This window comes from Tiliqua scincoides, chromosome 1, assembly GCF_035046505.1.
Source record: "Tiliqua scincoides isolate rTilSci1 chromosome 1, rTilSci1.hap2, whole genome shotgun sequence".
Taxonomy (NCBI): domain Eukaryota; kingdom Metazoa; phylum Chordata; class Lepidosauria; order Squamata; family Scincidae; genus Tiliqua; species Tiliqua scincoides.
The window spans coordinates 139,605,386-139,630,495 of NC_089821.1; the positions used below are offsets into that span (position 1 = coordinate 139,605,386).

General features: G+C 42.6%; 1 protein-coding gene across 2 annotated transcripts in view; it reads left to right on the plus strand.

Annotated features, from left to right (window-relative positions):
* Positions 1–4,115: 4,115 nt before the first annotated feature.
* The window catches only part of EHBP1 (EH domain binding protein 1), a 347,196-nt gene continuing 326,201 nt past the window's right edge, over positions 4,116–25,110 (plus strand). For both annotated transcript variants that reach the window (XM_066638694.1, XM_066638607.1), the window contains exons 1-2: positions 4,116–4,324; positions 5,525–5,973. In XM_066638694.1, coding sequence (XP_066494791.1) covers positions 5,870–5,973 — 104 coding nt within the window. In that variant the 5' untranslated portion in view covers positions 4,116–4,324; positions 5,525–5,869. The remainder of the gene's footprint in view (positions 4,325–5,524; positions 5,974–25,110) is intronic.

Sequence of the window (25,110 nt, forward strand, 5' to 3'; positions counted from 1 at the left end):
TTCGATGCTTCCTCTATACATGAATAGTTTTCTGTTTGAATCAGTCCAAGCAGTCAGCAAAAAAGTCCCCTGCACTGAAACAATGTAATTTGTTGAAGCACCCAAAGAGTTCCTGTGCAGTTCTCATTCTCTAGGCGTGTCTGCAGAAGAGGTTGTCAGAAGAGTTTTTTACTGTGCTGGTTTGTGCCACTGAGAGTGCTTTTGCATTTGTTTGCCTGGGTGCCTTTTTTAGAAGCACATCCTCTGTATCTGCTTAAGATGTGTGGGTGTGTTCTGCATCCTGTGTTCCTTGGTTTCAAGTGATCCTGTGTCTGCAAGCTACACTTTATGCCAAGGCTATTTTTTTGGGGGGGTTGCACATTGAGAGTATAGCCTCCGATGTCTTATATATCTAATGCCCTCAGAGTGGGTCAAAATGAAGTCCCACTAGATCACCTAAAGAATTTGCAGAGCTCTGCAATCACACAGTTTGTGTAGAATAAAAGGGATATGAAAATGATGCTAAAGTGAGTACATTAAGTGGGAGTTTAGTACTTAGCTTTAAAAGGGGGAATGGTCAAGCAAAAGGGTGACTCAAGCAATGACAAGGATCACCTACAGTTGACCAGTCAGATACCTTGTTCTGAGAGGAACAATTAAGGATATATGGAGGAGGACAATTCAAAGGCAGTGTGAAGCACCAAATCCTAAACATCTTATTCAATGTGTTTAAATATATTTACACTGCAATCCTGTACATGTCTACTAAGAAGTAAGTTCCAATGAGTTCCATGGGGCTTATTCCCAGGTAAGTGTGCCTATGATTGCAGTCTTAGCCCCACTTCAAGCGGGGTTGGACCAACTGGCCTTGAAGAAACTCTATGATTCTATCCCAATTTATTAAATGCTTGAATAAAAAATTTTAAAATGCCAAGTGCTTGTCAGTCATCCTCCTATACTTATTGGCCAGAATACTGGGAGCTGGAATTAGGAGTGGATTGAGTAGAATATGGCTGGCATATTTTTCATTATACCTTCAAAAGGGTTAGGGACTGTTTTAATTAAAGCTAGTAATTTCTGAACACCTGGCTAATTTCTGAAGGCGCTAACCCTGCCCCTGGCCTCTCCTTCTCTCTATGGCTATGGCCATAGGATGACAGCAACCACAGGATCCAATTCAGGGCTAGCCACCTGACACCTGAGGCGATAGTGGCACACCAAATGCTGCAAGATTTTGGAACAAATTCTTAAAAAAAAAGAAAAGGGCATTGTTAGATTCACATTGCGATACTTCCATGATAAAAAGGTGTTTCCAGAACAGATTACCATCATGGGGGGGGGGGCAGGGTCCACTGTAGTGACATATTCACACTCATATATCATGTGAGGGTTATTTTTACGGCCAAACAATCTGTGATTTTTTTATGGTTAAGAGACAACAGGTTGTTCAACCATACAATAATGGAATATATTCTATGCAGTTATATAGTCTTCTAATGTTTGTCAAATATAAATATTTTTATTTCTTGACTTTCCTCCACATGTAGATGACAGACTAGCTTTATATGGTCTTATCTTCTCAAGCCTTGTGTAATATGAACCTAAAAGCAAAGAATGAAATGGAAAATGTTAATAAATAATGATGTTTTGAAACACAAGTTGATGGTCAGCCACAAGATCCTCTGCATTTATTCCGCTGGAGAGAGAAAGGATGGCTATGTCTGGGAAACAATAACATTTTAGCTAAAAATATGCGGAGCACAGGGTAGCTGGATTCTGTGACTCTCTGCTGTTCCAATTCTAAAAAAACTAGATATTCAGATTATTCCAATTACCTAAATTGCAGCCTACATTAAAAATTGTTTCACCTGCTTTCTGAAGGCATACAGAGTAGGGATGCATTTAAAAACAAAACATCCACAAAGCTATTCTAGGGTAATTTCTTTGCTTTAATGCCCATGTTTTCACAGTGATTTCAATTGTCCAAATCTCCATGTGCCACAATTAAGTAGGCTACAATCAATATGGGTTTTGGTGTCGTAAAGAGGGGTGAAATACAGTTTTTCATGGCCCAGTTTTAGTAGCAGAAAATTATCTATTTTTAGGGGATACCAGGATCTGTCATCACCATTGCAAGCCAGATAATTTGGCCCTGTGTGTGTGCGTGTGTGCATGTGCGTGTGCGTGTGTGTGATCTAATGGTGAACAGAGTGTTCTAAAATACTCCCCTCCTGTCACAATGTGAAATGCACAAGATTTCTGGTGCATATTAGAGATGTCTTTTTGACATTTTCCCCTTACCTCAGGGCTGCATTGAGGCTGCACCAGTGCTGGAAAGTTGGATAGGATTGGGTCCTAATAGTGCAATCCTATATATCAGTGGTTCTCACACATTTAGCACCGGGACTCACTTTTTAGACTGAGAAACTGTCAGGACCCACTGGAAGTGATGTCATGATTGGAAATGACATCATCAAGCAGGAAAATTTTTTACAATCCTAGGCTGCAATCTTACCCACACTTACCCAGGATAAAGTCCCATTTACATTTATAGTAGCTTGTTCAAAGTACAGGTCTGTAACATTTCCCCAAATGCAGTCACATGCCATGGTAGCATCAAGTTTAACATATTAAAAATAAAATATTGAAATGAATGGGGATCCACCTGAAATTGGTTCATGACCCACAGTTTGAGAAACAGTTGCTATATATGTTTGGTCATCTGTAAGCCTCACTGTGTTCAGTGTATCCAATGGGACTTAATCATAGGTGTGTGCGCACAGGTAACCCCTGTTGAGCACAGTGGGACTTACTTCTGAGTAATAATGCACAGGCTTGCAAATTGGCACAGCTTTTTGTTTAAGAATAAGACAGATGCTTTTTGTACTGCATTCGTCATTGTTTTCTCAAAGAATGATACTGCAGCCCAAAGATCCTCAAATATCTGGGAAAAGAATGCACACCTTTTAAATTAGGAATTCATACTCCTACTTTGTTAATTTGTGACTGCATGTCCTTCTTCTGGCTTTATAACTAGAACTGGAGTGAGGGGCTGAAACTATCCAACTCTCCAGCACCAGGGCAGTCACAATGCAGCTCCAAGGTAAGGGAACAAATGTCCCCATACCTTGAGGTGGCCTCTGTGACTGCTCCACCACCACAGGATGCAGCACATGACCCACTGGCATGGTTGCACCTGTACTGGATAGGATAGGAAGAGCAGCCCCACTGGATCAGGCCACAGGCCCATCTAGTCCAGCTTCCTGTATCTCACAGCGGCCCACCAAATGCCCCAGGGAGCACACCAGATAACAAGAGACCTGCGTCCTGGTGCCCTCCCTTGCATTGGAACAGGCCCTTAGAGCCCAATGTAAGCATGCCTACTCAGAGGTGCCACTGTGGCTTACACCCAGGTAAGGGTGGATAGCCCCACTTTCCTGGGATTAAGCCCCATTGACTGTAATGGGACTTACTTCTGAGTAGACATGCATAGGCTTGAGCTAATTCCCTAACACAGATGAGCATTGAATTACATCTGCAGTACAATGTTATGCATGTCTACTCAGAAGTAAGTCCCATTACAGTCAGTGGGGCTTACTCCCAGGAAAGGATTGGTGTGAAAGAACCTGGCAAGGCGAGCTGCAGACCTAACCTCAGCCTTATGGGGGCAAACAAGCCACCCCTCTTGGCAGTCCCTGACCTGTGGCGGCTGCTGCTGCGACAGTACTTTCCCCAGATCCCTGCTGTAGCAACTTTCCTCAGAAGGACATCCTTCCTGGCCAATCGCTATGCGGATCTGTGTAAACATGCCCGCCTTTTCAGGTTCCTGCCAGCCAATAGGAAGGCAGCACTGAGGAGCGGTGGGAACGAGTCCATCACTTGTGTGGCTCCGTTCTCACCCCACCCCTTCTGCAAGGAGGGCTTTGCTCCCCCGCCCGTCCGCTCCGCGTTCTTTTTTTTTTTTTTTGCTTGGTGGAATGATTGACGCGGCTGTTCGGCCAATGCGCGCGCTCGCTTTGGGAGGGCTCGCGCCCCTTGCCAATAGCGTGCTCAGAGCAATGCCGTTCGGTTGCGCTGCTGCTGCTGGGGCGAAAGTTGGTGTGAGGCGCGCACCTCTGGCAGCAGGAAGGTGGTGACTGTGGAATGGTCCCTGGGATTGTTCTTAGCGGAGCCGCCGCCGCCTTCTTCCATCGCTCCGGGGAAGGGACCCGAGGGCTGCATGTGGCTCCTGGAGGGGCCGGAGCGGGCCAGCCGCTGCCTGGTGCTGCCTCTGCGCTGGGCAGCCTGAGCACTGCGCGGTGCGTGTGACAGCCGTGCTGGGATTAGCTGAGCGGAGCCGAGGAAGGTGAGGGCGGGCTGGGGGGGCGGCGGTGCTCGTCTCGCCACGCCACGCCTGACCCTCTCGGGGTTGTTGTGTGCGTCTGCCTGCCTGCCTGCCTGCTGCTCCCTGCCCCGTCTCTGCACCTGCCTGGCCAGCGGTGCTGGGTGGATGAAGGGCAGCATCCATCTTTTGCAGAACAGGGGTGTGTGTGTGTGAGAGAGCGTCTGCTCTTGTGTGTATGTGTGTGGGGTGTGTGAGAGAGTGTGTGTGTGGTGCATGAGTGTGTGTGTGGTGTGTGAGATTGTGTGGGGTGTGTGTAGTGTGTGGTGCGTGTGTGAGAGAGACTGTGTGTGTGTATGAGCGAGAGAGAGGCAGACACAATGAAGGTGAGGCTTCTCTGGAAAAAAGGCTCTTACAGCTCAGAGAAACCTTATAACCAGGAGGGGAAAAGGGGCCTTGCCCCTTCTCTCAGGAAGTCTCCCTTCCAGTTGCCTAGTGGCACCCTTTCTTTCCCCCTTGTTCAACCCCCTCTGTCCCTGGTCTAGAAGATGCAAATCTTATTTCTCACTGCCCCTTTCCAGGCTTCATCACTGGAAACTATTTCAGTGTTGCTCCTGCTGCAGAGATGGGGGGGGGGGGAGAAAGGAGAATTGTTTCCTCTGTACTGGAGGAATGGCCAAAATAATCCATGTAGGCAGTGCAGAAAATGCCCTTTACTTTTGCCCACTTGTCCCCCAAGCAGTAATATTGGCTGCAGTAGCCCCACCAGTGCAGCCTTACTTTCCCAGGGTATACGGATTCTCCTAGGAAGAGTGGTGGAGGAGGAGTGAACAACTGTTAACACCTTTTTGTCATCGGCATGGAGACAAAGAACTTCTCTCATTTGCTCCTGTGTGTATTGCTAGCAGCACCTCTGCATAGCTCTTCTTCCAGGAGATGCTGGAGGATGGCCCTAACCTGTTTCTCCTCCCCCCCCCCCAAATGTTGTTGTTTTGGATGGTGAGGGTGCTGAAAAAAGGACTGATTGGCCTGTTTCCAGGCAGGCTTGTGGCTTGCATTCCTGAAATTCTGCTGCCTTCTTTTCCTCTGAGGGTTTGATGGGGTGCATATGTGTACTGTGGGTCCATGAATGCAATGTGAAAAACCTGTGAAATTGTCTGTAGCTGCAACATGACCATATATAATGTATTAGTCACTGCTTCCTGATTCTGTTCTGCTTTCCAGTCTTGCAGTCTCAACTCTGCTGGAACCCATGAAGACAAATGATGACTCCATAAGGGAACTTCCTGGCAGTTGCTTTCTCTCAGTCTACGTTTGTGTTCCACCCAGCCAATAATGTGCCATTCACTTAAAGTGGGATATACTCTGGGAGAAAGAGATCCAGAACATGCATCCTGAGCATGCTATCAACCTGCTCCTTGCTCCCAGCTGGTTCTTTTTCAATGCACTATTTTTGTTTGACTTGCATGTAGACCAATAGCACAACAAACAGACTGTTAAACCTGCTGTGCTCAAATTGAGACTTCCTTGCTTCTGTTGGGTCTTCCATCGTATTGGCTCTTCATCATCATGGCTTCAGTGTGGAAAAGATTGCAACGTGTTGGGAAACATGCATCCAAGTTCCAGTTTGTGGCCTCTTACCAGGAGCTGATGGTTGAGTGTACTAAGAAATGGTAAGTAGCATCTTCTGTTGAGGTGCTTGGAATGAGCCCCCTGAAATGTCTGAACACAGCTACTGTTTGTTTCCTTTTCTTACCAAACAGGACAAGAGGCCCCTTTACTGCTATCCCTTTAACAAGTGCCTTATTTCTGATCTCATTCTATCCCTGTGATATAGAATTATTGCTTGTTTGCCTAGGATTATTATTGACTCATAAGGGAGTCATAAGGGAGTATCTGTTAGATATGTGCAGTTTTTTTGCAACTTTGAGTTTTCTTTTAAAACAAATATAAGTCTTTGTTACCACAACAGCCTCTTGGCAGCCTTGTGAACTTGAACTTGATAACTAGTCATGCCAGAGTACTGTGTGAGTCTCTTCCCAAGGCGGGGAGAGTGATTTATTTCACTCTGCATATTTCTGGCTTCTCCTTTTGCTTGAAAATATTTTTTTTCTCTCTTCAGCTCTGGAACAGTCAAGAGCCTCAGCCTTAGGAATTATCTCAAGTTATTTGCTTAGTCAGACAAGAATTCCATACTGCAGTAAACCAATGGGACATAGTTTAAAGCGGCTAGACTGTCCTGGATAATCAGTTGTACAAGCCTGTCCCAGACACATCTTTGCTTTTGCAGTATGTGCTTTCAGAACTGATAGACTTGTGTGGTTTGCTTGTCTTTGCATCCTGAATAAAAATCAGAAACAAATGAAATGTGTACGGGAACAACAAAATAATCATTTAAAGAATGCAGACTCTTTGACACATTGCCACATCTATCTTCTGTATTGCATTCTGCGTTATTGCTCAAGGAATAGGTTCTATATAAACTAGAAAAAATGTTTTGTAATGTTTGCCATTAGGTTTACCTTCTATAACATTTACTTATTTCTATAGCTCTTCAGGTTGTTCACTTTACATGCTGTAACTGTAAACATACAGCGACCCGATAAGGGAAGTCAGTCATTCCATTTTTCAGAAAGTGAACTGGGTGAGAGAAAGAGTAACTTGTCTAGGCAAGTTAATGGCAAAGTTGAGATTTGAACCAGGGACTCTATCAGGGGCAATCCTATTTCTGTCTTCTTTGAAGTAAGTCCCACTGTGTTCAATATAGCTTACATAGAAACATGTCTTACCTTTGAATTAAGTATAAATTAATATGCACCTTACCTTTGAATTAAGTCTGACTGAGTTCAGTGGAGCATAGGATTACAATCCAAGAATGGCAGGTTTGCAAGGTGGGTTGCCTACCCCATTTTTAAAGTGAAAATGGAAACTTCCTACATAATGAAATTCATTTAGGCATCATCCATTACTACACTTATTACATATGTCAGTGATTACTGGAAATCTTGAGATAGCATTGCCAACTTGCCTGGCAAGGCTCATGTGCCTAATAGTTGTTTGATAAGCAGAAATTCAGCAGTGAAGCTTTTGTTTGTCTTAAAACTGTTGAAGGTACTGGAACCCTGACAGAATATGGCAAGGCAGAAATTATAGAGGACTTGTCTACTACAGTTTCTGTGTATGTGTGTCACACAACTCTGCCCAGTTCTCGCAATCCCTTCCTTTTCCCAATCCCCACTTCATAAAATACAGTAGATTGCATAGATTCCCAGGAATGTACTGGGCCAGCCAGATTGTGCTTTTGGAGAAAAGGAAGTGCTGTGAAAGTTGACGATGCTTTGCCAAGATATCATCCCTGAACTGGGTTCCTCAGCTCTGATTTGTGTAAGAGAAAGTGTTGAATAATTTTCTAAGCAATATAATCTAGGACTGACAGTTCAGTGAAATTATTTGCTTTTTAAAAAATTTGTTACTGATCACTTGCTTTATTTTAGAATTTGATAGGATAAGCATTCAATCTCAAATGCCTAACCCTGGAACATTTATAACTAAGATCCAGTGGGGAAAATCTTACAGGTGAACATTGTAGTGTAACATCTTTTAGTACAACAGTTCGATCCTGCATGTGTTTATACATGTAAATTGTGTGGATGTTTAGGCTCATTACAGGTATACTACACAGATATAAGTCAGTGCCACATTGAATGCCATTGCTCTTACTGTCTGCAGTTGTGTATGAGAACAAGAACCCATTCTGATGTCCTTTGTATTACTTGTTCTGCCATATGCAGTATCTGTGCTTGATGTGTGACAAAACTCTCTTTTCACCAATGACAGATGATCGATCTATGCAGAAATGAGAGACCTTACCCTGAGGCAGTTTAATCACCCATTTGGGTTCGGTGTGTTTTTTTTCAGAATCTATAGTAAACATTTACAGGATTTTTTGCTGCTTTAGTAGCATTGTTGTGTCATATAAAGAAAATGTACTGTCCTCTGTGGACTTAGCTGTGCCTATACCCACTGATTTCAATACTAAAATGATTACAGCTTTTTTCTTTAAGGAGAAACCATCTTAAAATAATGTTCCATCTGTATTATAATTAAAATTATAAACACTTTGCCTTCACAAATGGCAACTTCATGCAAAATCCATGGAAGACAAATATTTTGGCAACAAAGAATTTTCTCTCCCTCTGATCTCTTGATGCTTATTTTGATATGTCAGTGAATTTTTCCCCCCTCAAAGTAAACTTCTAACTTCCTTTTTGAAAGGAGGTGGCAAAATTGGTCTGAGTAGCAAGAAGAGATGAGGAAAATGCTTCCCTGTATTGCCTTTAGCAGGCAAGTCTGTTATGTATGATGTAGTAATTAAGGTTCATGGTTAGGAGGATGTATGCCTTTGGGCCCAAATCATAAGTATCACTTTGATTTAAAATGTAGTAAATGTGGTGTTAATGTACTGCAATTTCAACAGTACAGGGAATTTTTTTTTTGAAAAATAGACCATTTATATATTAAAGTGACAAAAATGAAGTATTGGAATACATTTGGGAGGAAAATGGGATTGTGGGAAGGGGGGAGATCATGAAGTGCAGAGAAGTAGAGGCAGCTAGATAATGTTTTCTTGAAGTTCTCTCTATGATTTTCATTCTCCTTGCTTTTTCAAACATTTAGAAGTTTATAATAATCCTTCCTGTGTTTTTTTCTGCACTGGGAGTAAAGCTACATCTGTCTTGAGCTGCCTGGACTTATATTGATCCAAATACTTTGAGAATTATGAGTAGTGGCCACAGAGTTTGATGTTAATGGGAGCTGCTTTTTTTGCATATTGGTAGACTTTTCTCTTTAGCAGAGATTGGCAGAGTGTTGTCTGTCCTGCATAGCAAAAGGATTTTCTGGGCTTCCTTAGGTTTTAGGACTTTCTAAAATGCTTATTCCTGATAACTATTTTAAAAGAAAACTGCTAGTCATGAAATCATAGTGAATATGGATCTTTTTTGTTGTGGGAAACCTAAAGTTGTCAGTGTAACATTATAAAAAATTTTTTTTTGTTTAATTGACTGATCTCCCATAGCTCCTCTCTCTACCCTCAAGCTTAACCTATGAGTTCTTGTTGAACGGAACAAGGCATATAAGCTCTTCAGAGCTTTGCCTAATAGACCTTGCATCTGTTACGGGGACACTGTGTGCATTCTGTGAGTAGACTCTGGCATATTTATTGGCATGAAGACCCCAGTCAGTGAATTGCTGATGTCTGCCTTAGGCAATTGCTGGTGTCATGAGTTCTTCTCTATGTATCTGCTGTGGCCTTTATAATCCAAGGAACTAGATAGCATTGCATGGGTTTATTTCTCACAGTTTATGAACTTAGAAAGGAGCGGGGAAAAGGTTTCCAAACTTTTCGGTCTGGAATCCTCATCCCTATTTCAGCTACCTGTTTCGTGACAAGAGTGTACGATTCTAGTATGCACCTATATTCAAATATATGGAATGGTGCTGCTTGACTTCTAGCAGCAGTGGACCAATCCCATGGTTCTAGTGCTTGTAATTCTTCCTTCTTTCTAAGTGTCTCACAGTCTCCCAGAGAATCCTGACCCATAGTTTCAGAATCTAGAAATGAAATTGATTGACCATTGGATGCTTGCACTGACCCAGAATATAGATCAGTATTATCAACAGTGACTGACAGTGGCTTCCCAGGCTTTCAGACAGGAATTTTTCTTTGCTCTACCTGGCAATGCCAGGGATCAAACCTGGAATCTTTTGCATGCAATGCAGGTGGTCTACCATTGTCAACACAATTCTAACCCGCGCTGGAATGGGGAGGCTGGCATGGAGAGGCCTGCCCTGTGTCTAGTGCGGGGTTGGTGCTGGTTGCAGCTCAGTCCAAGGCAAGTCACTCCCCTTACCCAGGTAACACCGCAGCAGCCACAATGGGGCTGCTTGGATCTGTACCACCTTACCAGCCCAGAGCTGCTCTGGGCTGCCTGGTACTGGGGTCAGTATCCGGCACAAGTGCCAGATCCTGGCCCCATCCCTTGCTCAACTGTGGCCTGCCTTTCCCCGGAGCACCTTCCCTCCTCCTGCCCCCCACAAACCCCTCACTGGTCTAACAGTTGGTGCAAGCTTACCTTTTGCACCAGCCTCGCAGGGCTTGGGCTGGCCTCTCTCCTCACTTGGTGGTGCAAATGTGCTTTATGACACATATGCGACTCCTCTGGACCTGCACAAGGGACTTGCACAGGCCCATCAATGTTTGTGGATTGTGTCCTGAAACATGTTTATTTCTATAGAAGTTATTACCTGTACTTTTTATTGAATGATTTAAAATAATAATTGAATGATTTGAAGTGTGTGTATGTATCTAATCTGCACAGAAAATACAAGAATTTGGTATAGATTTAGTATGTTTCTGCTCAGGATGGGCAAATTTCTCCAGCTCACCATGTGTCAGAAATGTGTGGACAGAAAACTCACTGATAGGGCATGAAGAACTGTTGACCATTAGCAAAGCCTTTTGTTTCTTTTTCTTTGTCAGTTCTGCTGGCTCTGATAGTGAATGGTTGATAGCGTCTGTGCTGTGTATTTGTACAAGGCTGTCAATGTGTTGGGAAGCCTTGTTAGTCTTTGTGTCAGGAAGTAACAATGAAAGAGTTGCTTATTTAAAAGTGTTCTTACTCACCAAAGGCTCGTGAGGAGGGGAACACAGTGAGATGATAATAATGTAGCCACTCCTACGGTCAGTCCTGTTTAACCCCACAGTAACCAAGCACATGCAAACACAGGATGTGTCAAGGACAAATCAGCTGGATGCAAGTAACCAAGCAGTGCAAACTAATATGGCGAGAAGCAGATGAACTTTGATAAACTCAGTTTAAAAATATAAAATTTCTGTACTCTCATTCTGTCAATTGGCTGCTGTGCTAATTCTTGGAAGTACAACATTGTGTGCATGCATAACTTAAGCACATGTACAGACCCTTTTGGAAAGTCAGCATACCCTATATCCCACTGGCATCTGTAATTTGGGGCTCCTAACTCTGAGAGTATGAATGTACACAATTATGATACAAATTTTGAAAGCATAAGGGGATTGGATTGTAAGCTTTGTCTTAAGCAATGTTTCCCAAACTTTTTTGACCAATACAGTTTTCTCTCAGTTCAGAGACTGGCACATGTTGATGATTTTACCCAAATTGTGTTTTAAATTATTTTATTAAAACACAGAGGTTGCACATTCCCACATCATTCACTAAGCTCAGTGAAACCATATTTCAAAAACTTGGTCTTATACTTAGGCTTATACTGTGTCTGCACATTTTTCCAGTGAGACAGTCTGGATGTTGACTGTGGCTAGGGTCTCTTCTTCAATTGAACTCTCTTCTGCCCAAGAGTGTTCTCCCTGGCCTCTTTAGTCTCAACTTGTGGCCTTTGTAATCTTCACCTTTTAGAATGGCTTAACACTTTACCGGAGTGCCCTCACTCTTTCAGTGGCCCTTCTCCCTTTCCCTGTTCCTCATCTTCATCCCATAGCAGCCCCTTTGCCCTTTTAAAAAATCTTTCTCCTCTTCTCTTAGTCCCCAGCAGTCTACTCTTTCAGCTTCGCCTCTGAACCTTTTCCCCTTCAACTTGTGTCTGTGTCTTTCTTGTATCTGTTCTCATTCTTTTGAACTCCAGCCAATCCCTCTGAGCTCCTACTTTCTCTCCTTCTCTAGGTCACAAAGTATTGCTCCTTCCTTTCCTCCACCATCTTTCCTTCTCTGCTAGGCCGGCTTTCTCTCCTTCTCTTTGATATTGTTCATTCTCCTCTCTCTCTCTCTCTCTCTCTCTCTCTCTCTCTCTCTCCATCCTCAGTCCTCTTGCCTATCTCCCCCCTCCTGGTTCGCTAGTCCCCCTTTTATACCTGCTTCCTTACCACCCTCCTCTCTTCCTCACTCACCATCTTCCCAGAACCAATTTTGAGGGCTGATGTCAGCTTCTTGCATTCATTCACGCGAGACCAGTCCTGCTTGGGTTGTCAGGGCCTGTTGCTTTGGCATGTGGATCACCTGCCTCCACCCCAGCCAATTTTGAATGGCCTGTGCTTACCATCGGGAATATGGCTTAGCTGGTGCCACACCTTCCTGTGACACTCAGTAACATCCACATAACTCTTGTTTAGGTCATGGCCTTGGTCTTGGACTACTCCCTTAAGGATTACAATCTTGAAACCCATCAATCCCTTGAAAAGGAGACTTGTGTGCAGAAATGTTGGTGCACTTTACAGGTTCCAGGTGTGTGAGATTTTGTGTGTATTTACTCTTGAGTCTGACTGTATTGATGACATTGGCCTAGGCTCTGAACCTTCCGTGCTAGGTGTTCCTTGATTTAGGTTACTTGTATTTAATAATTGAACTTCCACAGAGATCAGTCTTTTCACTAGATCAGTTCTGAACATAGTTAAGTGCTTTGTGTATGCAACCACTTGGATAATTCTACTGTAGTTTTCCTACATGAGAAAAGACAATGCATCCAGTAAGATGTGCCAGAAAATAAAAAAATTCTTTCAGAAGTGGGTGCCATTTCCTTAATTCCCCCCATTTTGCCTATGTATTGGCAAGTGCATGATATGAATTGCTGATGGAATGTATCTTCTTGTTTAGCTTGGCATAAATCATGGCATTAATTTTTTTAACACTTCTCCTGTATGCTGTGTTATGAAAACGAGTCTGGTTTTCTTGTAGAGTGCTACTTTCATATCATTGGCTCTTGATTGAAAGCATTCTGCATTTTTAAAACAGTACGTATGTAGTTTTGCAAAAGGAAAGTAATTCTTGACATTGTTTCTTATTAAATGTGTTTGCCATCTGTTTTTCTTTTTCCTATTTGTTTCGCAATTGGGTACTGCACAAACTTTGCTCTTATATGCTTAAAGGATGCCAAGTTAGCATTTTGGAATTCCTCTGCCTGCTATAGGTATTCAGTTTACCACCTGTCTTTGTGCAGAGAAAGATGCCCTTTGGTGGCATCAGGTGTTTGGGTCTGTCAGCCATTGCAGATATTGTTAGAGAGTGCCTTCTGTAGTGTCGGGAAGCTACTTAAATCATAATTGCAATGGAAGATTCAGGGCATGCTTTGGGGACTTTATCAAAGGATGCAAGGGGTTTTGGCATTTGTGTAGGGTACATAAGTTAAGGACTTTTGCTCAAGGCATTCTGTAACAATTTTATAGTGCATTTCAATATTCTTGCTAGATTGCAGTTTGAAGTTGCCACATATGTCTTAAAAGTGCTGGGTAAGCAGGATTCATTGCAGCCATGGCTTCTCCCATGCTTTCTTATGGTCACTTAAATTGTCATCTTTTTTGCCTCCCTTAGCAGGCATAAGTTTTTGCTTCACAGTAGACAAAGGGACCAGGAGGAGAAACAGAATGGCAAAAACTGTGACTGCCTTGTCTCCATTTTCCTACCATCACTATCCGCTGAATGCATTGCCGTCAAAAAATTAGCTAGTCTCTCACACTCCAGCACAGTGTTTCTCAAACTGTGGGTCGGGACCCACTAGGTCGGTCGCAAGTCAATTTCAGGTGGGTCCCCATTCATTCCAATATTTTATTTTTAATATATTAGACTTGATGCTGTCATGGTATATGACTGCATTTGTGGAAATGTTACAGATCTGTACTTTGAACAGGCAATTATGTATATTTTAACAATGATACCCAATGGGGCTTCCTTCTGGGTAAGTGTGGGTAGGATTATAGCCTGGGATTGGTAAAAATGGTCCTGCTTGATGATGTCACTTCCGGTCATGACATCACTTCTGGTGGGTCCTGACAGATTTTCATTCTATAAAGTGGGTCCTGGTGCTAAAAGTGTGAAAACCACTGCTCCAGCAGTAAGGAATGTGTACATCTCCAGGCTGCAGTCCTGCAACCATAACAGTGGTACCATTTTCTAGGTTTCATTCCGTATTTGGAATAATTATTTACCATTCATTGTTTGTGTTTATGTGGAACTTCATGCTTCTTTCTTCTCCTATAACTTAGGAGGTAAGTTAGGTAACCCAGTAACCTAACATCAATGATACTATCTTTCTCTTAGATCCCTTTACAGACTACAATTTTACTCTGATAAATTTAGGAGAATTTAACACTGGCAAAATAATATAGGAAACAAACTATTCTGGAGTATCTGCAGTCACCCAAGCATTGGTAGGCCATATATAGTGCTTGGTACAGTGAGACCAAATAATCCTTACCCATGCATTGGTATGAATCCAGTGATGCTGCAATTCTAAGTATAAGGACCAGTGAGCAAGTCGTTACCTTTGATTCTTTTCCATTGTATTAAAAGCAGCGTCCCCTTAAAGTTTTGAATCTCTCAGAGACTTTCTCCAGTCATAATGGGAGTCTTGAGTCAGTCTTTTTGTCACCTGTCATTGTGTTTTTTTCTCATTATTCATTTCCCCATCCCCAAATTAAAATGAATTCCCACCCATGAAATTCCTAGCAACTGTCTCCAAACCAGAATGGATTCTCCCCCCCCCCATTGGCACAGGCATCTCTTCCATCTTTGCTTTTTCTGACTTTGACTGTATCCTACAAATAGACTGTTCTTTGCAGCAGCCCATATTTCTTCCTTGTCAGAAATATACATCCTCTGCATGTATATTTGCAAAGTCCAATGGGTCTTATTCTCAAGTGTCTAGAATGGAAGCTGAAGTTGTCTTTCACTTCTTGTTTGTGCTGGTTGAGGTTGTGATCCTTGGCACACATACTTTGAAGTACGTTAGCTGGGGCTTTCTTTTCAATAAATGTGTTTTAGGATTGGAGCATAAATCTCCATCCTCCTGGTCGCTTGTTAATGTTCCCATGAGGAGAAAACAACACATCCTTCATAAATTAGTTGATTTTTAAAAATGTTTGTTAAAAGAATAGCCTAGAAGTGTACTACAGTTGAAATGAACTGCGCTGTAATAAATGAATGCTAACAGAGGATCAATTCACCTTCCCAATCAAGCTGAATTTATATGACTGCAGCTTTAGAAGAACTGATGTATAATGGGCAAAGCTGGGGGATGAAAGATGGAAATGCTTTTCCTTGTCACACTTTGACGATGTTGTGCAAATGGTTTTGCAGTTAGGTGCAAGATATATGGCTTCTCTTTGGGAAGTCACTTGCCTAATGGCTTCCACATCCTGAGATGCAATCTAGAGTTGTAAAAACAAATTGTGACCTGGGTTTCATTGTGTTGTCACTTCATTGTCTGTTTGTTTTTTATATTCATTTTCCTATATTTATAAATGTGTGTGATATCCTGTAGTGTTAGAACAGCATGTTGCATGCTGTTGTAAGAAGCTGCAGAATGATTTGTTGAACCTATTCATTATGCAGACTCTAAAGCTATAGCCTGTTGCCACATTTGGCTCATAATGGAGAGCTATCATGTGTTCATACAACAAGCTCTTGCCCAGTTTGTGCAGTCTGTTCCCTGTGTGCATTCAGATGTCTGAAGAGGTATCTATAGTGTACTGTTGCTTTGTGCAGTGAGAACAGTTGCTGAGAAAATAGTATATAAATTTCATATGTAGTAAAACAATTGGCTTTTGTGGCTGTCTTGTGATGAAGATCCCACGGAGCTGGGTTGTTTGAAGGGCTCCAGTACACACTGGACTTTGCTTTCTAGCCTTGTTGTACAAGATGCCAAAGAAAAAGCTTGTCAGTAAGCATTCATTGCGGGTCCTAGGCTGTGGTGGATCCCTTCAACTAGCTAAGTGCCCAATCCTATCCAGCTTTCCAGTGCTGATGCAGCCTCAATGTAGCCCTGAGGTAAGCGGACAAATGTTCCCTTACCTTGAGGAGGCCTCCGTGATTGTCCCACCACATGATGCAGCACATGCCCTGTTGGCACGTCTACATTGGTGCTGGAAAGGGCCCTAAGTTCTGCAGCTGATACGTGAAGACAATAAAGTAGAGGTTGTTGGAACATGTGGGGTGGGGGGTGGGGCGGGAATATCCCACTCAAGGATTAGAGAATTTTGTAAAATAAGCACTTTTGAACAGCATTTTTTTAGTTGTAATGCCTCTCCTTAACGAATTGCTTCTTGTATTCATTTTCACTGTCACCACATGGCTCAGTGAAATACAATTTGGTGCAGACTTATGTACACTGATGCTCAGTATGTCTTAGTGAGACTTAAGTATGCTTAACTGCATCCAGGGCTTCATACAACATGTTTTTCTTTGAACTGTATATCAGTTATGTGCAACAATTCATACTTTTAATAACAATAAAAATTAATAATCTTAGTTGATCTAGTTGCCAGTAAAAAGATCAGCTTTTCTATTGGGAATCTAATTTTTAAAAAATGTCTCTTCCTGATTATAGTGGCTTCTTAACTCTTTAATACTGTATAGAAAAAATAAATTGACCTCTTTTTTGGGGGGGGGCTTCAATTTTGTGTTCAGCAAGTTGCCCATTCAGTATTCATTGAGTTGTATTCTGTCATCACCTTATGGCCTTTTGGTGACTGCTGTGTTGACATAACACCAAATGTTTGAGTTGAAAACTGCATTTGACCTTGGTTTTGCTGAAGCAGAGATGCTTGCATACCTTGTTAATAGTCCATTAAAGAAATGTCATATCTATGAAGGGGGAAGGTTCCTGTCTGCCTACTGCTGTTAACAAACAGCTTTAACCAAGTGAAATCTTTTCTTGAACAGCAGAGATGGAGTGGTTCTGTTATCAGGAAAGTTGAACAGAGTTGCCAGTCTTGTATTTCTTTTGGAGTTACTGTGCCTTTTGATGGTTCCTTGTAACACTGCTATTCGTCATGTATTGTTTGCCCCACTCTGTGTGCTTTTGCTGGGCATGGCTTGATTTCTTCTGCAGTTGTCAAACAGCTTGCAAAAGTCAGAGCTGGAACAAGAAGGCTGGCAACCTCATGGAAGAACAGCCAAAATCCCAGTATACAGAATACTGTATAGTGACTGAGATTATTCCTATCCTGTATGAGCTACAGTGGAACTACGTGTGCATATCTGTCCAGCTTCGTGTGGTCCGATTGGGTATCTTGTATTCTGAGTGTTAGGCTAGCCAATGTGTGAGACTGCCTGGCTTCCATAAATGGAGCTTACTGATACAAGGAGTTTTGCGGCCACTGGTCCCTCCCTTCTGCACAGTGGATGCTTACTCTGTGTCCCCTGTATGGGAGAACTGCTACTAATTGTTAAGGAATGACTGACCAATACAGTTTAGCCAAGATAACTGACAGTACTGAAGGAGGTGGAGAGAAACATCAGATGCGTTTTCCACAGTTGTATTCAGAAGTCCAGCATTCCTCACTGACCTGTCATGTGGGTGCTTTGTTCTAGCATCCGCTTGTAGGAATGGAATAGTTCTGAGGCGTGATAACTGCAAGGATTCCGAGATGAAATGTTAAGACTGCTCTTCCTTCATTTTGAGGCCAAGCTTTTTGTGCAAAGTGTCTTTCCTTCTCCGTAGTTCCTGTAACCAAAGAGCAGATTTTAGTGCCTGTCTTTGCTGGATCCTTGATGCCTCTGGCCAGGGAAGAGGAAGATAGGATAGACTGGAAATGCCTAAAGCAGGGCAATGGTATATCACCATGCCCACCTGGGGCGTTGCCCCACCCACTACATGGGGTGACACGCAGGCCTCCCGCACCAAGTGATGCGAATCCTAGTGACGTCACTGGTTTAAGCTGCATCCCCTCTTTTGTTGGAGTAAAGTTATGCTTGCATGGGGGCTAGGACTTGATGGAGTTCATTTTATAAGTCTGCTGTTTCTGCTCTGTGTTGGACCCTCTGGAAGTAGAGCTGTATCAGTGGTGTGGATATACTGATGCTACATGCTACATTATGTCAACAGTAGCATAATTCCAAGAGCTGCTGTTGTGGGGGGCTTCAATGAAAACCTGAAAGGCTCTGGTTGCTATCAGCTTGGAATAGGATAGCCACCTTGGGCATTTGTTTCAGCATTGGAAAGGTGGGGTATAAACCTTTTAAATAAAATAATGGGATTGTGCCCATCAAGGTGGCATATGCAAAATACTCTAGTATCATTACCATCCAAATAATAGTTTACTTTGTAGTTGGTAGTTTTTGTTTGTTTGTAAAAGCTGATCTGGCAACTTCTGCATTAGAAATTGTAGCATTTCTGTGGTATTGGTTTGAATTTGTTTGGAAGTGTTTTACGTCAATTTTAAGAAATCAGAGTAATGTTCTTTGTGGTACCTGGTGGAGAGATATATTTTCTCAGAAGAGCTTGATGACCTAACTGTATGGATCAATGCCAGAGACGCCTGCGTTGGCTCGGTCATGTCGTGAGAATGGATGATGGCCGGATCCCAAAGGATCTCCTCTATGGAGAACTCGTGCAAGGAAAGCGCCCTACAGGTAGACCACAGCTGCGATACAAGGACATCTGCAAGAGGGATCTGAAGGCCTTAGGGATGGACCTCAACAAGTGGGAAACCCTGGCCTCTGAGCGGCCCGCTTGGAGGCAGGCTGTGCAGCATGGCCTTTCCCAGTTTGAAGAGACCCTTGGCCAACAGTCTGAGGCTAAGAGGCAAGGAAGGAAGGCCCATAGCCAGGGAGACAGACCAGGGACAGACTGCACTTGCTTCCGTTGTGGAAGGGATTGTCACTCCCGAATTGGCCTTTTCAGCCACACTAGACGATGTTCCAAAACCACCTTTCAGAGCGCGATACCATAGTCTCTCGAGACTGAAGGTTGCCAACAAGAAGAATGGATCAGGTCCACCAGTTGGATCTGAGCAGTAGCTACTCCTGCCACCAATGCAGTGTGTTGGCACACTGACAGTAAGAGCAGAATTTGGATTTGGTGCTGGTATCTTGGTATTCTTGCTCACTGCTGTCCTCTGAAATGGTGGAAGTGCCACATAGGGCACCAGTGAGTCACTGGTGGGGATGGAGAGGAGATGGTATGCTGGTTGCACACATGTGCAATATGCAAGGGCTGTTTTGGAATTCTGAGAGACAGAACCAACAGCAAGGCCTAACACACTGTTGTCCTGGTACTTTTCACTAGAAGTCAATCTGGCAGGGGAGCTTTGCTTCACCTGCCTATTGCAGAATGGTGGATCAGCTTCAGTGACTTCTTTCTTTACCTCATGTAGCTAAAGTAATGGAATGGGATGTGGCTATAAGGTAAGTTCTTCAAAGAAAAAAACAACCCAAATTTTTAAGGGAGCCTGGCTTTCTTGCCCAGCTCCCAATGTCCTATATTTCTTTTTATGACTTTGCTACAGACATGAGCTGTTGTGACTGCTGCCTGCCCTGCCCCCACTGTTTCCCTGGATGCTGCAGCTATCCAGGCTGCTGTGCTAACCATGGATGTTGCAGAGAGGAAGGAAACATCTGCGGAGTTGTACAGTGGAGCTTTTCCAAGCGGTGTGAGAACTTTTTCAGCTGGACCCATGAAAGGTCTAGATTTGAGGATATCTTGGTGGCTTGCTGTGACCAGTTTGCCAGATACTTTGCAGATAAATTTGCTTACATCTGCCATGATCTGGACTTGACTTTCGGTAGGCCATCTGTTAAGCTGTTATAGATTCTTTTCAAACTGTACAGCCTGAGGATGCAGGCAGGATTCTTGAAAATGTGGTGCCCTGCCTCCTGGTTGTACCTTTGTTTGTCAAGGCTAGTGAGATTTTCCTGGGGGGGATTCGATTCACTGAATGGACAGATTTTTTTTATTTATTTAGCATATGGCATACAATACATGGACTTGTATAACAATTAAACTAGATCAAATATCAATGTCCAGTTCATCCAGCCATTCAGGGACAGTTTCCTTCATTGAAAAAGTCAGACCATGGGCCAGTATATGCCCTCAGTTTGCAGCCAGACACAATGTAGTATATGGTTTGGTGGGAAAACCTGCAATCACACTGTGGGGTAGATACTAGCCCCTATTTAAACATTGAGTCCTGGCAAACACCTCCAGATCCTGTTCAAAGTTTTCCAGTGCCAGCGAGGTAAGTCGAAACCTGGCACCTTAAGTGTAGGATTGTCTGTATATCTACCTGTTTCTGAGCGTTTGACTACCCATTTAACTTTCCATTGGGCATTGATGTTGAAATTATTGAGCAGATATTGTGCGAGTGCCAAAGAAGGCTTCCTGGATTTAAGCCTACCAATTGATAGATGAGGAAGATCGGCATGCACTGGTAAAAGTGGGTTGTTGGTGATTTTTCTGTATTTCTTTCACTAAAGCCTCTTGTCTCCATAGGGCTGGTGGTGCTATGTGGCTCAAGATGGGGAGCCAACAGACAGGAGTGGGTCTTATACAGCTGCTTATGATCCTCATGGTTTCGTTTAATCTGGCATCAGTTTTGCTAGTATGACAGCAGTTAAGCTATACTGGAGCACAGTATTCTGCTGCGGAGTAGGTTAATCCTAATACTGATGTTCTGAGAGTAGTGGCTGAAGCTCCTCATTTTGTTCCTATTAATTTCTGGAGTATGTTGTTCCTTATATTGATTTTTGCGGCCTTGTTCTCGAGGTGTGACTTATAAGAGAGAGTCTGGTCCGAAGTTACTCCAAGATATTTTGGATGGGGATTGTAAGGGAGCAGGTTGTTATTTAGACAGACCTTTGGAGCTGCATTAGCTAATTTATTAAGGTGGAAGCATGTAGTCACTGTTTTGCTGATACTGGGTGTTAACCTCCAGCCAGCAAAATATTTTCCCAGGATCTTAAGGTCTTCTGAGAGGAGGCCATCCAACACCTCCATGTTTTTTCCCTGCACTGCTAGAGCCAGGCCGTCGGCATATCCAAATTTACATCCCCTTGTTACTGTTGAGTCTGAGATGTACAGGTTAAATAGTGTAGGTGCCATTACAGAGCCTTGTGGGAGGCCATTGTTTAGCCTGAGTGGACAGAAATGCTGTCCTTGGGGAGGATGTGGTACCATCCTGCCTTAAGTTGTCACCTGTTCTCCCTCTCCTAAAAAATTAGTTGTTGGTTGGTAATTTATCCAGTCTTAAACCTTCCATTTTTGATTGAGGTCTTTTGAGTGGGTACTGGTGGCTCAACTGCTGGGTGACACTGCAGTTTATCTGAAGGTAAGACTGCCTATCTGACAGGGCACTTTCTGAGTATTCCATTGCTCGGTGGTGATGCAAGTGCATTTTCTGCGGTTATGGAATTATGGAACTCCATGACTCAGCATGTGAGATTGGCATGCTCCTTGACTGTAATTTTGGTGCCGACCCAAGGCTAACTTCTTTGCTAAGCATTACTTTGTGGTTTCTTGAACTGCTGGCCTACTACTAAGTGAATGTGTTGCTACTTCAGGCTGTTGCTATTGGTTTTTGTTATGCTGCTGTTAATTAACTGTATTTTGTTGAAAGTCACCTTGAGCATCTCTGATGGGGAGGGGAAAGTGTGAAATATAAATCTTTTAATTAATGTGGGGAGAGCACCTGGCCATAGCAACTTTTGTCTTGCTCATTTCCTGGCTAGCTGAAATGCGAGCCATGAGTCCTGTTCTAGTTCTCATGGCAATGTTGGTTTGGGGCTCCAGGCCGCAAATCCTTAGCCATACAGCAGTGGGTTACATATATATGATTGTGTTTTGAGGGTTCTTTGATTCCCTTTTTAAGAGATGCTTCCTATTGGGTTGGGGGTGAGTGGGTTGGGAGGTAATACAAGTATGGAAAGTGTTCAGAAAGTTCTTGAGTTCGGAAACTTAAGCAATGGTACACAAAGGAGAGATGGGTTCTACTGAGAGGGCTTAGATAGGACAAAAGAAGCAGGAAAGAAAGTGATTTTTATTTAATTTTTTTTCCCCATTGGTGCAAAAATGTGAAGGAAAATGTAAATAGGTAGCAGGAAATGCACAAAATCCAATGATGGTCCTTGCCCCCTTTTTGTGTGTTTGTGGTAAAGGTTTCTGAGGACTTGTTGAAGGACTTGTTGTTCTCAATTAGAATATTCAGGATTATGACCTGTGCTACATGGTTCCAAGTACTACTGAGTTCAACTGGACTTGCTTCTTAGAATTTCAGCTGTGGTATAGTTTGTAAAAATATGTATATATTACATTCCTGGATGCATGCATATAACAATTATGTATTCTGCCTGTACTGAATTGTGCAGTGTGCTCTTATTTTTTTTATGAATTCTGTTCATAAAGTTATTAAGCACTTCATAAAAATTATTATTTTTTGATAATATAAAAATAAAAATCATAAAAATTAAGCACTTCAGTTTTGAGAAAAAAATTCTTAAAAATCAATGCATGCATATATTCTTAAAATACTTACTGTTTTCACCAAAACAAGGTCACAAAGTGGTTTACATAGCAAAATTAATGGAAATGCTTATGCTTTGTCCCAGAAGACTTAATCTTTAAAACTACAACAACAAAAACCTTAAGGAAATTATAGTCCTTCCCCTGCTCAGTATAAAAGAACCGCTGTTTACAACAGGGGTGTCAAACATAAGGCCCGCTGGCCTGGATGTGGCCCGTGGAAGCTCTTTATCAGCCCCTCAGGCTCTCCCAGCACCACCATCACTTGTTCTCAGATGCTGAGCGGTGCTATCACAGCTGAAACGGCAGCTCACATGATAGTTGAACTCTCCCATATTTTAAATTTATGATCAAGATTGCTTATTTTCTCTTCTGTCATTTGCAGCTAATGTGTAATAGTGAGAAAAGAGTGCTTATTTCTGATGACCTGCTTAATGTCATCACTTCCTGCTTAATTACATAGCTTCTGGTCCTCAGCAGACATCCCAAATGTATTTGGTCTGCTATATGAAACAAATTTGACACTCCTGGTTTACATCTCTTAGCCTGTGAGCAGGGCCATGGGTAACTGTGTGCGCGCACTGGATCCTGACTTCCACTGTGGAAAGGAATTACTGAAGAAAGTGCTGTCAGTTCTGAATAGCTACTCAGTTGTAATTATGAGCCTTCTTCATCAAAATAACTCTTTGAGTAAGTCTAAAAGTTTTTTTCTTTAGTTGCCGCACATCTGAAGAGACTTAAAGATGCTGTGTTCTGCTTAATGCTGCATTCTAATCAACTGTTTGCATGAATGGCTGGAGTGTGCCAAACTGACCTGTACCAGTTGCACAGATGTTGCGTTGACTGACTTTCACTTGGTCAAATACAGGCAGTTTAATTCATGGAGTGTTCTGTAGTTAATTTTAGATATTCTGACATTGTCAGTAGCCACTCTCTAGAGCTAGCAGCATCTCTAACTTTGTATTATGTTCTAAAGTGAGGCATGTTTCTTAAGAATGTGAATCCTTATTAAAATCTTTTTTCTTTGCAATGTAGTGTGAATGTCTTGCTATTTAACTGGTTAAAAGGATTTTGCCTTCAGATGTTGCACAATAGGTGACTGACTTGTCTTAGGAGCTTGTTGCTACAAGCAGGAAGGCAGAAAGTTCATAAGTGATTAAAGAGGGCACCATTTGGTCCTCTTTTCCAGAATCTGCTGCATATAAATGTCTCTTCATTCTGGGGTGTCGCATCTTCCACCTTTCCGTTTTTATTGAATGCTCTTCAATCTAACCTTAGTTTCTTGTGACACTGTCATACAATTATTTTCCTGACAATGCAGATCTCTCCAGTTATTTTTATGATTTTCAAAGTCTCGTGTTTGTCTCTGTGCTTGGGAAGGCATTGGCCACTCCTTAGGGCTTGCTTCCAATTAAGTGGGCACAGGATTGTGCCCCAAAGCAGGCACTTGGGGGTGGTCATCCAAGCAGTTTAGGATTGTGTCAGGTACTCTTATTTGCTGGGAGGGAGGTGCGCTCTCTCTCTCTCTTGTTCTATGAGTCTGGTTTGAATTGGAGGAAGAGAAGTGAAGCAATCTGCCTGGATGGGTCATGCTCACAGCTCTCTTCCCCCAATATATCCTGTGGGGTCCTTGAGACAAGAAGTGGTAGGGCAGCCCTGTACCTGATTTTTTTTCTCCCTGCCATAGCCTTTGCCTTCTCACTTCTCCCTTTCTGTTCCCTTCTTTTTATGTTGGAAGAGTAGCTGGAAGTTGCCTTTTTCTGGTTGAGGAGAGGGTCAAATTGAGTCCTTTTGTTCAATTAAGGTTTAACACTTCATGCATGAGCAGTAAAGGCCAAGTTCAGTGCCTCTGATCTTTGTTTAGTGACTTTTAAATGTCAGTTTTTGCGCTTTTGGTCTGGGCCTGGGCCTAAGTGAAAAGGGTTTATTCCCATTATCCATCTCTGTTCAGCTGTGACAGTAGTAGGATGTGTCTGCATCAGCTTTGGCTGCTTCCTTTTTAGGAAGCGAAAGGCAGGATAGAAATGTGTTAAAATAAATGTGTACTACTTTTGCTTCCTAATTACATGGGAATCCAGCAGTATTTTCAGGGGAAATGGTGGCCTATCTTTTTTATTGTCAGCAACTTGAGTTTAAACTGGGCTTGCACAGCTTGTAGCCTACATAGTAAAAGATAAGCCCACCACAGGATACTGATCAGTTTCTTGTTTTTGCTGTCTTCCTGGGACTGCAGAAATGGTAAATACACAAACAGCATATGAGGAGGGATATGTACACAATATTGCATGTTTGTACACAAGTACACAATGTTGCATGTTTGTTTATACTAAAATGCATTCAGGGAATTGTTGAAACTAACCATCAGTTTTAAAACACTATTTTTATTACTTATAGGGGGGTTTTCTTTTAGACTCTTGATGCATATTCCTATGATGATACAAGAGGATCCTATTTTTCAGTTCACATCCTCTTCTCTTGCTGCTATTTCTGAAGGCAACTCTAGTAGGGTTGATTGTGTTACTAGCACA